This window comes from Streptopelia decaocto (assembly GCF_964273445.1).
Source record: "Streptopelia decaocto genome assembly, chromosome: 1".
NCBI classification, from domain to species: Eukaryota; Metazoa; Chordata; class Aves; order Columbiformes; family Columbidae; genus Streptopelia; species Streptopelia decaocto.
This window is the reverse complement of record NC_138663.1, coordinates 209706429-209723197: the sequence shown is the minus strand read 5'-3', so window position 1 is coordinate 209723197 and position 16769 is coordinate 209706429. Positions and strand designations below refer to the sequence as shown.

The following is a 16769-nucleotide window of genomic DNA, read 5'->3' as shown; positions in this document are numbered from 1 at the left end:
GGCAGGGAGGACAGGTCCTCAAGGATGCACTATGTTTCTTCTCATGAGCCCTTGGCCTGATCCCTTTGTATCTCGACCCTTTTCACCTCTAAGATTTTGTGCATACCAGCCCTTGGGGTTCACAGATAATCCTGAAATGCATTTGAATAGATATATTGTGGACTATAAGTGTCTTGTAGACAATTTGTATGACAAGCGAAGCAGCGTTTCATGATTTTTTACTTCTGGCTGGGTGCAAACTGGCTGTTTTTGCCACCAGCTTTATGAACAGTCTTTGCTGTAGCCATCCGCTGTCTCGCTTCCTCCGCAGGTGATGTGGCTGCCGGACACAGAGAGGCAGCTGGTGAGACAGATTGCGCCAGGTTTCCAGCAGACTTCTGGCCTCAAGCTGGACGCAGAACGCCTGAGGGAGAAGGGCATCGTGAAGCTCAACCTGCGTTACACCAAGGTCACGAATGAGGATGTCAGGTACAGCCTTCTGTCAGGACACTGCGTGACAGTTCGTGTGCTCTGTGGCAGGTGTCCACAGCTCCGTGCATCCTTCCTAACCTCATCTGTGTGCATTCCTGGCTCAGCAGCATCTTTTCTGATCATCTCAGGCTGTCTTATCCACACAGAGGTATCTTTTCAGGTGGACTTGCTCTTGAAATGAGCTGTGCAATCTTATCCCTACCCATCACCCAGAATCCAGGCTGTTCCCAGGAACACAGGGCTGACTCTAATAACTCTATACTCTAATTCAGTATATGATGATCCTTTTTGAAATACAAATATATGTTTCGTCTGATTCTTATTACACTGTCATCTCTGGAAAAAAGTGAAGGCTTTTCACACCAAGCACCTTCAAGTGCTGTTTCATCCTCATTAGCAGCTGCCCTTTGCTTCTGTTCATCTCCTTCAGAGTTGTTACCACAGAATTTTGATTAGTCCAAAGTCTGGATATGCTTTCAGAAATTTCTCTTTGCAGAAAATTCACCAGTTTCACTACTGTCCTTTTTGAGCTATTTAGACTGGTCAGGTCTCCTTTTTAATGAGCCTGGCACAGTATGTGGTTTCTCTTGTGCTCGATCCTGTATTTTATCCATGCAGTCTGTTAGCTCCCAGCTTTAGCCCCCTTCTTGGAAAGGGCAGATTGTCTCTAGTAGAGCTTTTATATTTTTTAGAGTTAGAATTTTTTCCCCAAAGAAATACTTGAAAATGAAACCATTTTGCAGAAGAAAGGTATCTTCAAAGGCTTTGTGTTATTATATGTTTGAGATGGGAGTAGGGAAGAACTGAGCCCGCAGTGGTTTGAGAGCATTGTCTAATTTAACATAATCCAGTGGCGTCGTTCCATGGCTGCCAGCAGCCGGTCTAGTTGCTCACCCTTAAAACAAGAGTCTGTGCTCTACCTGCAGGATAATTCCTGCCTGTTTTTCCCTTACCTATTTGCTCTGTCTCATGGAGAGGACCATGTGCCAACTCTCATCTAACCCAGATCATCAGCCCCAATCTCTCATCAGTCCCACCTCAGAATCTCCAAACTCAGACCTGCTACCTGAGTGTTGCTTGAACCCTGAAGGCCTGGTGGTGTTCAGTCAAATGTTGTTGCAGTCATAGAATCATTTTGGTTTGAAAAGACCTTTAAGATTGAGTCCAACTGTTCCCCCAGCCCTGGCACTGCCCCATGTCCCTGAGAACCTCATCTCCATCTGTTCAGCCCCTCCAGGGATGGTGACTCCAGCACTGCCCTGGGCAGCCTGTTCCAATGCCCCACAGCCCTTTGGGGAAGAAATTGTTCCCAAGATCCAACCTCAGCCTCCCCTTGCGCAACTTGAGGCCATTTCCTCTGGTCCTAGCATGACGTTTTGTTTGCAGCTGACAGCTCTTGGACAACAACTTGCAGTTTTAGCTTCTTGGAAAATGGCCTTAGGATACTGGAAGCTGTAACTCTGCGACTGTCCCCAAAACAAGGGTATGGGAGTTGCAGGAATTGATGTTGGAACTGCAGTCTGACAGTTTTTAATTAAGTAAATTGTCTATGATGTGCTACAAGCGTCTGAGCCAGATGTTAATTTTACATCAACGTGATGAGGTGGGTATTAGAAAAACACGATGTGCCCATCATTCGTGAGGAAGTAGCTGAGATGGGCTGTGGCCTGGGTCAGGCAGCATCCAAGGAGGGAAGAATGCTTTCAAGTTCCAACCAACTGATTGCAATGCCTTTAAGTTGCTTATGAAGTGAGCGTGCCTTGTTAAAAAACCCATTTTGTGCAATTCAGACCAAATAAATCTAGCTGAGATTACAACGGTGGCTGATGGCAGAAGTTCTCCTCTTGGAGGGGACTTAAAAAGGGCTTTTAAGAAAGCTGGGGACAGACTTTTGAGCATGGCCTGTTGTGATAGTACAAGGAGTGATGCTTTTAAACTCAAAGACGAGAGATTCAGGCCAGACACAAGGAAGAAATGTTTGACAATGAGGGTGATAAAACACTGGTCCAGGTTGGCCAAAGAGGTGGTGGATGAACCATCCCTGGAGACATCCCAGGCCAGGCTGGACGGGGCTCTGAGCAACCTGAGCTGGTGAAGATGTCCCTGCTCATGGCAGGGGTTGGTCTGGATGAGCTTTGAAGGTCCCTCCAACTTGAATTCCATGAGGGTCTGAGGTTTGCGGGGGGACTGACATCTATCTCTGTCTCCTGGCAGGGACTACGCCATGGCGAACCTGAGTGTGAATCTCTACACTGTGAACGAGCCCTGGCTTTACTCCATCCTGTGGTGTGCTGGTGTCCAGTCGGTCACCTCCGACAGCTCCCACGTCCTTCGCAAGGTGCCTTTTCCCATCTGGCTTATGGTAAGCATGATGTCTGGGAAGGTGCTGTGAACCCCTGGAAGGCAGGGATGCAGTGATGGGTGTAGAGGTGGCCATTGACCACTGCAACCATGTGTCTAGTGGGTTTCTGCAGGAAAGTTCGGTTGGGTTGGGTGCCTATTGGGCTTCAGGGTTTTCTCCCTGTGTATTCCTGAGCCCTGACATGGTAATAGATCGATGTTCCTCTTGCACAATCCCTTCAGATGGCCCCATCTCTCCCCATACAGGGTTTAGGAGACTTGGATGCTGTGTTGCCCACCCCATTTAACCCACATGATTTTTCTATTTTTATCCAATGGAAAAAAAGCCTTTCCAGACCTGCTGAGCAGCTGTTGAGTTGCAGCAGCAGCAGGCACACAGGTGAAACAGCAAACCTGGCTTCTGTATTATGGCCAGGCCACAGAACTAGCTTTTTGCCCATTTTTAATACCAAATGAGGACAAGTTTTACCTCTGGCTACCTCATTGCTGAACAAGAAACAACCAGAGACCAGAGGCAGCCCCCTTACCCATCGTGTAGCCAGTAAACTCTCTGAAAACTGCCCCAGCACTTTGGGCCTCTGAACTAAACAGAAATATTCATGTTGGACTGGAGGGGAAACACTGAAATTGTTGCATCAGAGTATTTCCAGAACAAGAGTTTAGCTGTGGCAATGTAAGTGCATTTGATGGAGAGGATATTTTTTGGTGACAGACGCTGTTGGGGCTAGGACAGGAGGCAGCTGTTTTACCTGCTACCCTGCTTGCAAAAGGGAAAAATTAGGTGAGCACAAGGAGAATTTAACATTGAATTATCTACGTCTTTATCTGGAGACAGAACCTCAAGACTGTGGCCTAGAAGGATGAATATCTATGTACAATATCCTTAATCTTCGCTTAACCTACTGCTTGCGTCTGACTACACGAATTCAAGAGTTGGAAATGGTTTTATACAGACTGAATCTGTTGGCAGAAGAGATTATTCTCATCTGGATCATGCTGCTGCAAACATCTGTCCTCCGCTCCAGCTGGCGGGAGCTGTGTGCACATCACCGGCAGCTTATTTTTTAACTCCAAAAACCTCTTTGCTGGTATTTAGAGCCTTCCGCCAAGAGCCCTCCCATCTGCTGGATTTCCAAATCAGCCTTCTGCTCTGAATGCACACTATTATATCACCGACAGCGTCAAAATTCCTTGATTTCCTACATATTGAAGCGCTTGGGTGATGTAATCTTTACCCCCTCTATGACATGGGGGATGGTTTGGGTGCCAAGTGTCCTTGGGGGCTTTGCTGGGATTTATTGCCAGCTGAACAGTGCAAATCTCTTCCTCTCCATTCACATTTAAAATTGCAAAAATACATTCAACTTGTGTTTTGCTTAAATAAAAAGAAGAAAGAAAAAACAAAGGAAAATTGACAGCTTCTCCCTCTTCTACTCTTGATGGAAAGCCGCTGGTAAGAACAGAGGCAATCAGACATGGCATAGAGAAGGGTTTTGTAAAGCTTAGGCTGGGGTTCGGCCTAACTTGATGTTTTTAAAGCCGGAGCCCAGTGTGGATCCCCTCTCTGTGTTTTTGTGGTGTCACCTTCAGAGCAAAGGTTTGAGTTGCTACCTGGCCACTCACACTGAATTCATGAAGGTTTGATGGGCTACAATTGGGAGGATTAGAGGAGAAGGTCAAGTTTATTAAAAGAAGATAAAATCACGCTGAAACAGCCCCGTCTGAAAAAAAGGGATCTGCAGGTCAGATATAGCGAATTTCTGTGTGTATCTTGGTGCGGATGGAGCAGAATAACAAATTGTATCTGCAGTAGATGTTTGCTGACCTGTGCTCCCTCTTCTGCAGGGCCAAGGAGGAACCTGCTCACTGGGCACTCCAATAACGATGTGTGTGGGGTACATATATTCTTGAATAATCCTGTTTTCCTCTTTCGATCACCTCAAAATTCCATTTTTATCACTTATAAAACCTTGATTTTGTACCAAAAACGTCTAGCTTTGAGTTTTCTGCAGAACTTGGAAAAAAAATACCTGTAATCGGGTGCTGGCATTTACCTAGAAAGATGTGTTAATGTCTCCCTATTGCCTGGAGTGTATAATAGGAAATGCAACTTTTGCCCCACAATAAAACCCACTATTTTGAGTCTTAAGTTGTGGAATACCAAACACTTGCATAAATCAAAAATTTGTATGTGTGGATTTTGTTCTAAATTAGAACGCTCTTGACTTTTCACTCAAAATACTTAGTTATGGTGACACCCTCCTGCCAAGAGAATGGGAAACATCAATTTTGTGTTTGTTGGTCTTAATAGATGCAGCAAATGTAGCACTAAATGTCACCCTTCCGTAATTAAGCTGGAAAAGATGAGGATTTAATCTCCATCAGTAGCATTGCCTAATTAAAGCGTTGCCCTGCTAATTCTGTGGTGCATATTCACAGGAGAAATTAAGATGCACAAGGAGTTGCTGAGCAAAAAACCAAGTTATTCTCTGCTGGGAGATGGAGCAAAGTTGATGGTTCCCAACTGATTTTATCCATATCACGCCGTCACTGTATTGAACTCACCTTTGTGCATTATATATTCTGTTTCTCTAATGAAATATTATTTGTGTGTATTAATGATGGTTGTGGTGGATGTGTCTAGTATGAAATCAGCAGCTCTTTTCCTGGTTGGGACTGGTGCAGGTTTGGGATAAGAGAAATCTGTTAGCATCACTGGTGGGTGATGCTGCCAAGCATCGTCAGGAGTTTATTATTATTAGCACTTTTTTGGTCTTTACTAGTGCTGCTTTTTCCTGGGAAGCACAAAAATCAATGTGAAGTAGTGGTGGGTTTGGATGGTGGGTTTAGCTGGTGTGACGACCACAGCCAATTAGTCTGGCAACTGGAACCAGACCTACCAGTGCCTTAAAGGACAGAAATTGAGAAGTGTACACTTAAACCAGCAAATACTAGCACTGAAAATGGACCCTGCATGTCTCATGTGCAATGTGTACATATTTCTGTGTTTTCCCACAGACCTGGATTTCCAAACAGCGTTTTCCCCTCACCTTGAGTTATAGCTGAGATAAGAGACTTCCAGCCAACAGAGCTCTGAGAAAATATCAGCGCACAAAAGGAGGGAGAGTTTAAAATTGTTCTTGTTTGCAGGTTTTCTTTTCTGATAACGTTATTTTGGGTGACTGGCTAGATTAGAAATGTCATAAACGTGATTTATATGTGACCCCTGCAGCTCTGTGCTTTTCTTTCTGCCCTGGTGATAACTTCAGCAACATGATTGTACAAACCCAAAAGGTTTAAGATGTGCTTCTGTTCTTTTTTTTTGTGTCTTCCAGCCTCCAGACGAGTACCACCTAATCTGGATCACATCTGATCTCATTTCATTTATCGTAATTGTAGGAGTTTTTATATTCCAGAAGTAAGTAGCATCGTTACAGCTCGACTCTCCTGTATTTGTGGCGTGTTTTTTTCATTCGGAGCGTGGGGTTGGAGATGGTAGAGGTGGACACCGTGCTCCTCCGGTGTTTGGATCGCAATAGCAGGGAAACAGTTTATTAAAACGCCTTACAAAGGCTGCAAACATTAATTCCACTTCTGAGATGTGGCATGGAATTGGATGCAGTTTCTGCTTTTTAAGATGAAACAAGAGATCTCAAAATACTGGTGATAGATGCCTTGCTTTGTTCATAAATGCATGTGGGAGAGAAACTGTAAATGCTTTGGGGAAGTGGATGTTGAGAAGGAGATTAAAATGCCTTAAAGGAAGAAGAGATGTTTTGAGATTCCATCATTGTAATCTTCAAAAAGAACATGTTAGAGTTCTCTTAAATCAACTTGTTCCCATTTGGCTGAAGAAATAGAAATATTATTATTTAGCAAATCGAATCAGTTGCTTAGTTTGATGCATAAAGTCTCTCCATATTCCGAAGAAAAGGCAGAGCAAGGATTTGATGAGGACACAGCAGGATCCTCGAAAACAAGCGTGGAGTGTAAAACCTGGGAGCAGAGCAAGTTAAGACACTGATAAATCAGGAAGATGGAAATCAGCTTCCTAATGACAGACCTGGCCAAGCTACCCCTCCTCTTGATTATACTGGAGGAAACCACGGTGTTTTCTCCATGATGTGCCTTTTCTCCTAGGAGGCATTTTAGCTGTCATTGGTGACAGTGTAATAACCCCCTCTGGGGTTAAAAAAGTGAGTTCAGAGAGAGCCGTGGTCCCTCCAGCGAGAAGCAGCATCTTTCTCCTGGGAAAATGTGTCGTTCTTGAAAATCCATCCCCTCTTCCCCTGGCTCTGTCATCTCATCTGCTTCGGCATGCACAAACGACTGTCCTCAAGATGTCAAGGGACCAGCACTTTCCTTCCTTCTTGTATTTGAAATGCCTTTGTGTTATGAGCAGCAATTTAATTTGCTTCAGCCTCATGAGCCAGTGATTTTGCGGTCATGTTATCCTAGTTATCATCTACTTGCAGTGATCTCTTTTCCTTCCCCTGGGTGCTTAACTATCTGGGTATTTTTCCCATGTTATAGTGGGCTATTGCTCCTGCCAGCACCCGCTATGGATTTGACTTTAGGCCAGATGTTTGGTCTGTTTGTAATTGTGTCAAAATTAATGACTTGCACAGTCCCTGTGCCCAGTGGGTCCCCAATCCCAATGTGGGATAATGGAGCGAGCAGTAGATTCAAAACTCTCCTCTCAGATGAAATTTCCTGAGAGCTAATGAAACCACTGACCAAGACAAGATTAACATTTTTTCAAAGAAGCCTTTTGATCTCAATTGTGGCCAATTAAGCCTTTTCTCCAGAAGGGTTGTGTTGCCTGGAAGCTGCCTCCACTCCATCAGATTTGTCAGTTGGTTTAATAAGAAATATCTCTGCTCTTTAGACCCTGTATTTCTCTGTCAGATACAGAAATGCATGGAGGAGTCTGGAGACAGGGACTGACCTCTCTGAAGAGCAGAATTTGAAGGCCAAGTTGATGAGATATTTACAGTCTTTTGCATCACCTCCCAAAGTCAGGTTTAGATGGCTTTGCTGAACCAGACCCAGGAGACCACAGCTGAAAAAATCAAACGGATTCAACCTATTAAATGGGAACTCTAGGTCCCAAAGCAGAGTGAAATGTTTGCTTGGAGAGAGGGAGAAGCCACAAGCTACGTGGACTTAGCGATAGCTGGACTCTTTCTCTCTGTACTGATTGAATTTCTTCTGGTTTGGAAGAGGTTGGATGGAGTAAGGCAAGAGGAAGCAGGATAAAGAAGGAAAGCGTTATTGCAGGACTTCTCCTCCACCCTCAGTGTAGATGTGATGCAGGTGAGAAGAGCTGGGAGCTGCCACCAGCTTTCCTCAAGATCCATCAACCTGGAACACTGAGCTCCGTGCCCGGCCTCTGGACCTGATGGAGAAAGGCAGATGCTCAGAGACGTCTGGCCGCGTGGGATCCATATTAGCAGGGTCGAATGTCTTCTTTTGGGTCTCTCCCTCAGGACAACTCAACCCAAAGTCAGTAGAAGGAAGAAGGAGAATAATCTAGCACCAGAAGTTGGACTTTCTGCAGCAAAGGGCTTGTTCTTCCGAGAGTCTTGTGCCATTTCCCTGCCCTTCCAGTTTCTCCACCACATGTAAGAATTTGTAGCATCATCGAGGTCATATCAAAAGCAAATTGCCTGACAACTACCTGCTGATGTGATTCAGCTCTGGGAAATGGGGCTTGGCATTTGACCTTCCGTGTTGTGTTGTGGTTGGTTGTTTTTTTGGTTTTCTTTTCTCTATTTATTTATTCTTTTCTTTTTTCTGAAGTAATTGTTTTTGGGAGGGGCAAAACAGAGCTGCTTCCTTCATGCAAGGATGAGGGGGGGCGGGTGGGAAAAGAGCCACCGCTTCGATGTGCTCGTCCTGTCTCCTACGCATGGCTTGTGTCTCCTCCGTAGCCACAGCTGGGGATGGCTCCTGCTGTTCTGCTCCAGGACCGTGGCAGCCCCTCTGGAGGGGAAATACCAACTGTGATGACTTCTAACCGATCTTTTCTTTTATTTTGCCTCTTTGCCTTGTTTATTTTCTTACTGCTCTGACTGTTGTGCATGTTCCTCCTCTTTCTCTCTCTGCTGCATTCTGGCATCTCACAGCTATCACATGATCAGGTAATTCTGGTGCTTTCCTCCTCTTTCTCTTGTGTTTTTTTTGTTTTTTTTTATTCATTCAACCTTCCTTCTTTTCTTTCTCCCTCTCTGTGTTTTGGCTTCACTGCAGATGGACAGGGCAGGACACAGCTTTTCACGATGCTTTCAAACATCTGGCTTCACAGGGGGACCATAAGGGTGTGAACGTTGCATGGTCCGTAGTGATGAGCACCACAGGAGCCTGAAGCTGAGGCTGGTAGATGTTTTGAAGGCAATCTGACCTTCTGTTGTAATGGTCTAAGCTGCTGCCTTTTAAAACAGCCCTATTCTGACATGCTGCAGTGTGTTGTAATTGGTAAATTCCCAGTGGATGTAACGCTTTCTCCATGGAAATAATCCCACTGCGAAACATCCCACTCCATCCTGTATTTACTGGGGTTTTTTGAAACCAACCTCTTCTAAATTGGCCAATTCTAAAGAAAATAATGTAGCTCATATAATTATATAAAGTATCACTTCTTTAGCCCTGGGAATGAATTAATGAAACTAATAAATAGAAAGGTTTGGCTCATCAATTGCTGCACTCAGAGCTTGGGATCAGGAGTCTTTTCCCAGTTACACCACTGTGAAAATGGAAATGCAGCATGAAAATGAACGGCATTGCACCCAGGAAGGGGATGAGCCTGGGATGCTGGATTTTGAAGTGCCGTCAATTGGAAACCCAAATTTCTCCTTGTATTTGGCTGTTTCCTCACCAGTCGTTCTCACCCCCTTGGAGGGAACCGCTGTTGCTTTTCTGCAGTAAAGCCTCCACCATGTCCGTACTCGGACCCAACTCTTCACGTGTTACCTTCTCCATTCCTTCTGCTGTGTGCCATGGGGTTGTGTAATATTTCTGAGGATTTGGCTACTCCCTACCCATGCTTATCTGCCCCTTTCCCTCTGCCCACCCACCACCTCGGGTGTTGGGGTTGGCCACCTGCTCCACGAGGTACCTTGGACTTGCGGCGTTACGTCCTCGCGGCATCTCCCCAAAAAAGGCTTTGGGGCTGGGCTGAGCCCTTCTATGGGTGCATGGAGGTTGGGTGTTTTCCTCTTCTTGCCTTCCCCTTGCTTGTGGCTAAGAAGACAGGCCTGGAGGAGTTGGGTAGGCTGTAGACCAGAGCGGTTGCAGGATGGGGACCGCGGTTGCGGCTTGCTTGGCTCTTTGCTCGCTCCATCTTATCACCTCGGTACCGATCAACCCCTTTTTCTTCCCAACCCTACCCATCTCTTTTCCCTATCATTTAGCATCTCCCCCTCCAACACAAGGGTCCGGTCGTGGCCCTAACACGGTCTATGCTGTCTCTGTGTTGTTGTCCCAGTATTTTTTAGTCTGTTCCCACCCCGTGTCCGTCTGGTCCGCTTTGACGCCAACATCCCAGAACGAGACCTACCTGCTGTCTGTCTGACCTTTTTGCACGCTGCTGTCCTAAACGTGGCCGATTACAACACAGTCCAAGGGGGTAGGAGAGGTGCTGTTTTTCTATTAAACGAGCTTTCTGGAGACCCAAAGGCTACCGAGCACAGCAGAAAGTATTTCACGTGATGTTGATCGGATTTGCATAGCGATTACATGTACTGGTGGCTCTTCTAAGTGGGTGTTTCAAAGTACCCCTGAAAAATGGGGTTACCCTTTCCTCGTTTGTTCAGTCATAGCAATGCACCCCTGTGAGAGGAATCATTGGCACCTCATCCATATTTAACCACCATGGGAGATGGAAAGCAGAGCAGTGCTTGTTCCTCTTGGAAGGAGGAGAAAAGCCTGCACCCTGCACCCCTCTGAGGCCGGGCTGTGCCCCAAAATGGTCCAGAACTCTCCATGGGATGTCTAGGACCTATGGGCAAGAGCTCATTGTGCCTTTTGGCCGTGCAGCCCAGCCTGATGCTGAAAATTCTGATGTTGTGAGTAAAGACAAGACTCGTTGTAGCAGTATGTTTTGGACCTGATTATCGATTAAGGAGCAGCTGGTGCTGTGATATCCATTGCACTTGCAACCACGTTGACCTTAGTGGGATCTGCCTGCATGGGACACTAACAGTAAAAGTGATTGTTTTCCAAGTCCAAGTGGCTCAGCTTAAATGATCATAGAATCACAGAATCATTTTGGTTTAAAAAGACCCCCAAGATCATAGCGTCCAACCAGTAGCCCAACCCTGGCACTACCCCATGTCCCTGAGAACCTCATCTGCCCATCTGTCAAGCCCTTCCAGGGATGGTGACTCCACCACTGCCCTGGGCAGCCTGTTCCAATGCCCAACAGCCTTTTCCGTGAAGAATTTTTTCCTAATATCCAATCTAAACCTCCCCTGGTGCAACTTGAGGCCATTTCCTCTTGTCCTATTGCTTGTTACTTAGGAGAAGAGACCAACACCCTCCATACTACAACCTCCTATTCAGGTAGTTGTAGACAGCAATAAGGTGATTATAATAGAAGAAAAATATTTTCTTGTTTTTTTTTATATACTTTAATGTCTTTTTCACCTTGTGCCTTCTCTGTGTTGCTTCTCTCCGTGGGTCTGTGGGCTGTGTTGTGTTACCATCCCACCCCCTCTTTCTGTAGCAGAGCACCCCTTTTATCCATACCCTGGTCAGAGTCCGAGGGTAAGATGTTGGTGCTGGGATTTGGGATGGGGATGGAAACCCCATGATATCACCACCAGCTAGATTTTCTTGGAAAAATTACAGAAACTCTCTTGTGGATGTTACTTTGTCAGGCTGTTGCTGTGGACCCAGATTAGAGATGTGTGGGGCTTCCCAAATCTGCTTCTGGGGCTGGAGAGGGGGGTTAGAAATTTAAGAGAAGGTGGTTGTCACCCTAAAAAAACAAAAAAAAAAATCACCTTCTCTTGTGTGGTTGAGCCGCTAGATGGTGCCAGAAGATCAGAAACCAAATAAGTCACCCTAAATCCCTGCTGTTTCTCCATCAAAGAGCCACATAACCTCCCTGGCTCCAGCAGGAATACTGAGATTTAATTTAAAGCCTTTTTCTGTGGTCAGAAGGTAGGATGAATCGCTGGGGTGTGGACTATGAGAGCTTGGCCTGAACAGCATCCCTTTGCAATGGGATCTGCTTTGCTTGAGCCCACCAAGCCCTGGTTTCCCCTGTTGCAGCAGCAGATGCATATTTGATTCCAAATTCTAGCACATCTGCAGCCAAGGGGCTGTTATAGAGGTACTCTCAGGCTAAAAAAAAAACCCCAGTTTTAAAAGCAAAATCCCCCTTGAACATGCTGCCACTGCTTGTTACTAACATCAGTAGTTTTCTTTACATGCATTCAATAATGAGAGTAAAAGTCTGGCTGATTTTAAGTCAAGCCAAGTTCCCATCAGCCTCATATTGTTCATGTGGTGGAAACTTTTGGGTGAATGCTGAGTTTCATCAAGGCTTAAGAAGTGTGGGGTTTGGGGTAGAAGCATTTAAGCAAATCATGTTTAAGGGGAACCATATGTGACAGCTTCCTCTGTGGGGACAGTGTCTTTACTGCATGTCAGGTGTGAGACCTTAATTGGTCCTTGAGGTCTCTTCTTCCACAAGTGTGAGCATTTAATAAGGTGAGGAAGGGGTTTTGGTTTCTTTACTTGGCTTGGTCTCCTGTTCCATCTTTCCAACCCTAAGAGTCAAAATAGTGAAAATAGTCCTACCTCGTTAGGGCAGTTGGGTAGTTGATGTGATAGATAGGGATTATTGGCAGTTCTTAGTGAAATTAGAGGTATTAGGATGCTCAAGGTGGTTAAAGATGACCTGCTTGTACGTCCGTTCCCCTCTGAGATAGCATGATCATCTCTGAACATCCTCCTACCATGTGGGGTTGCGTAGGTGCAAGGGAGCAAAGGCGTGAGGGTCTATGGGGCTTGTTGGTCCCCACGCTGTTGGTGGCCGCTTGTGTTGAGGTTGCTCCCGTGGTTGGGGAGGCCAACCACTGATATCCCCCTCTTGTCTTGCAGGTGGCGTCTAGGAAGCATCAGGACCTACAACCCGGAGCAGATCATGCTCAGTGCTGCTGTCCGCCGCTCCAGCCGGGATGTCAAGATCATGAAGGAGAAGCTGATCTTCTCAGGTATGGATGGGGCTGGTCGGTTAGAGCCCTTTGCTCCATCCCTCAGCTGTCACCCTGCTCTCTGCTGATGGAAGAGGTGGTCTTAATATAGGTGTCATCTTCTGCTGGTGAGACAGGGTGGCTGGACTGACCCTGCATGGTCATGGCTTATCCATCCCAAACTGGTGCAGGTCTGAGCATTGATTTGCACAGAAATCCTGCATTTAGCTTCTCAAGTGATGCCATGAAGGTCTCTTATATTGTAGTGCATTGTCTCCGTTCTAAATTGTCAACAGTGTGCCAAAAGCTGTAAAACCCATTAAAATAATGGCTTAGGTCAGCACAAAGTGGTGATGAGTTTGGGGTAGACCTGGAGTTCAATGGCCCTGTGGATTGAAGGGTTCCTGATATCCTTTTGCTTCTCCCAGCATTTATTTCTGATGGAACACGCTGGCGACATGTCCATCTTGCCCCACCTCTAAGAAACATCTCAGAAATGGGCACTAAGATGGAAACATGTAGCTTTAAAAAATTAGAATTGGTGTGTCAAGCTGGAAAACGAACATTTGAAGGAATGTGAATATAATATCTCCTTAAGCTTGTTACGACTTTTCTTCCATTGTATTTAGGGGCTAGAGACCTCCAGCTCTTACCTCAGACATCTTCTTGTGTGAAATGCAGGCCTGATTCTGCCCTCTAGAGATGGTGAAAATTGGGTGTAAATCCAGGGAACCCAGAGAGGGAAGGCAGTTGGTGACAGCAGAATTAACCCAATTAACCCTCCTCAACATGTTCTAGACATAAAATGTCACAGAATTGTTGGGGTTAGAAGGGACCTCTGGAGATCATCTAGTCCAACCCACCTGCTAAAGCAAGGTCACCAGAGCAGATCACACATGAAGTGTCCAGGATATGTCCTAGATAGAAAAAATTCCTAGAGGGTAGGAGATATCTATATCTATATATAGATAGATATGTTTGGGTTTTTTTTTTTTCCCTCTGTAACAATTGTTCTTGCTTAAGGTGGGTATTTACAATTAAAAACATTAGTGGTTGCACATTTTTGCTAGTGAAATTATAGAACTCTCCCCTTGTCCAGAATAGCAAATTTGGGTAGAGATTAAGTTCATGTATTTTGCACCCTTTTAACACAGGTGACTGAATCAGTTTGTAGCATAGTGTCACAAGCGATGGGGGGGTCCAGTTTTGTCTCTGTTGGTGGCAGGAATGTCACAGTCTGATATTTAGATGTGAAGTCCTATTTGGAGTTCAAGAATGACAGGGAACTGCTAGAGAGAGTCCAGTGCAGGGCAATGAAGATGCTGAAGGGAGTGGAGCATGTGAGGAAAGGCTGAGGGAGCTGGGGCTCTGGAGCTGGAGGAGACTGAGGGGTGATCTCATTAATGTTTACAGATACATAAAGGGTGAGTGTCAGGAGGATGGAGCCAGGCTCTTCTTGGTGACAACCAATGATAGGACAAGGGGTAATGGGTTCAAACTGGAACACAAGAGGTTCCACTTAAATTTGAGAAGAAACTTCTTCTCAATGAGGGTGACAGAACACTGGAACAGGCTGCCCAGAGAGGTTGTGGAGTCTCCTACTCTGGAGGTATTCAAGACCTGCCTGGATACCTTCCTGTGTAACCTCATCTGGGTGTTCCTGCTCCGATGGGGGGATTGCACTGGATGATCTTTTGAGGTCCCTTCCAATCCCTGACATTCTGGGATTCTGTGGAGGCAGATGTTGGTCAGACCTAGTTTTAAATCGGTGCAGTGTTACTAAGCCTGGGGTGAAATCCTTGTAGGATCATTTAACGTCCTGAGTTGGAAGGGAATCACATGGATCATTGAGTCCAACTCCTGTCCCTATATAGGACAACTCCACAGCTCACACCATGTATCTGAGGGTGATGGATCCCATCTGGTAGAACTGCTCAGTGCCTCAGTTTCCCTATCCATGGGTGACTCTTGTGACTTACACCACTATGACAATGTCCCCACCTTCCTTCTCTACCCTTCCCAGAGATCAACAATGGTGTGGAGACCACGGACGAGCTGTCCCTCTGCTCCGAGAACGGCTACGCCAACGAGATGGTCACCCCCACGGATCACCGGGACACCAAGCTGCGGATGAACTGACGGGCTCCAAACCCAACCCCGGCGTGTGGCCACCCCCGCGTTTGCTCCAGCAACGAGAGCCGTGCTCTCCTGCTCGCTCTGGGATGGGAACCTTTCAGGAACTGCTGGTTGGGCAGAGACCCCTTCCCATACCTCATCACCGGCTACTCCGCCTCCCTGGTTGTGAGGTTGGGGGGTTGATTTTTGTAAATATGTAGAAAATTGGAATTTTTTTGTCTTTTTTTTTTTTTTTTTGAGTGTAACTTTTCCAGGGCATGAGTGGAAATACCGTGTTCATTAAATCCTCAACCTTATGGCTGAAGTTATTTGAATCTTGATGTGACGGCTTGAATACCATTGGGATGTTTTGGGAAAAACATGTTGGACGTGTCTCCCCTTTCTCCCCCTTGCCCTGCTCCACTCCTTCCCTTGGTGCAGCGGCTGTGTAGCTGAATGTTGTGGTGTTCTTGTGAAGTGTTGGGTTTTTTTAATACTTTTTTGTTTGTTTGTTTCCTCCGCTTTCTTGGACAATGAAGTTTTTAGCTCTAATGTAAGAAGAGACTGTTGGGAGGAGAGAAGCTTTCCTAGGAGAGGAGATAGCACCGCTCTTCCCAGATGAAATTCAGAACCAGGGAATGGGCTGTACTCATTCAGTCACTTGGGCACCTTCTCCGTGTCCCATCCTCATAGACTCATAGAATGTCCTTGGTTGGAAGGGACCCACAAGGATCATCGAGTCCAACTCCCATCCCTGCACAGGACAACCCCACAGTTCACACCGTGTGTCTGAGGGCATTGTCCAGTCTCTTCTTGAACACTGTCAGGCTTGGGGCCGTGACATCTCCCTGGGGAGCCTGTTCAGTGTCCAGCACCTTCTGGGTGAAGAACCTTTTCCTAATGTCCAACGTAAACCTCCCCTGGCACATCTTCCTGCCATTCCCTTGGGTTCTGTCATTGGTCACCAGAGAGAAGCGACTGGTTCCTACCCTTCCTCCTCCACTTGTGAGGAAGCTGTAGACCTGTAGTAGCTGTAGACAGCTACTCTGTCCTGTCCTCTTTCCCCAAAGCCTGGGTGCTCGCAGGGGAATGGCCTTCTTGAAATGTCCTGCTGCGGTCTTGAAGGCAAATCCTGAGTGTTGTCTCTAGATTGGCCTCTGCTGGCAGCAATGCTTTGATATTTTATTCCCCCACCCCCTTTTTCTTTCTTTGTGTAATCTCACTGAGTTGGGCTCTGTTGGCTTGCAAAAAAAGCAATGCCATGAGCACCATCACCACTCAGATCTGGCTAAAGTGCCTGCCACTCCACGTGGCATTTGCAGTCGCTCCTTTGCTTCCCCATCCTTGCACCCATGTAGGAAAAACAGGAGGTGAGTGCAGGATGCGCTTCCCCAACTAAGATGCTCGTGAGTGAAAGAGTTGTAAATAGTTTAGAAGGTGAAGCAGTCCCAGAGTGTAATTTATTCCTGCAGGTAGACCTTTCCTCCTTGCTTTAACAGCAGAACCTTTAAAAGCTGTTTGTTCACATCCCCCAAAGGAGCGATGGTCTTGCAGCTGACAGGTTCATGAAGGCAAGAGCTCTCATGAGCGCATTTCCAATGCAAAAGGCTTTAAACCAAA

The 16769-nt window shown here is 46.1% G+C and overlaps 1 protein-coding gene across 1 annotated transcript in view; it reads left to right on the top strand.

Moving 5' to 3' along the window:
• The window catches only part of GDPD5 (glycerophosphodiester phosphodiesterase domain containing 5), a 188769-nt gene extending 173303 nt beyond the window's left edge, over nt 1-15466 (top strand). Inside the window, exons 12-16 of the mRNA XM_082057402.1 lie at nt 311-468; nt 2686-2833; nt 6168-6250; nt 12943-13055; nt 15058-15466. Of these exons, the coding sequence (XP_081913528.1) occupies nt 311-468; nt 2686-2833; nt 6168-6250; nt 12943-13055; nt 15058-15173 (618 nt within the window). The 3' untranslated portion in view covers nt 15174-15466. The remainder of the gene's footprint in view (nt 1-310; nt 469-2685; nt 2834-6167; nt 6251-12942; nt 13056-15057) is intronic.
• Nucleotides 15467-16769: the final 1303 nt, after the last annotated feature.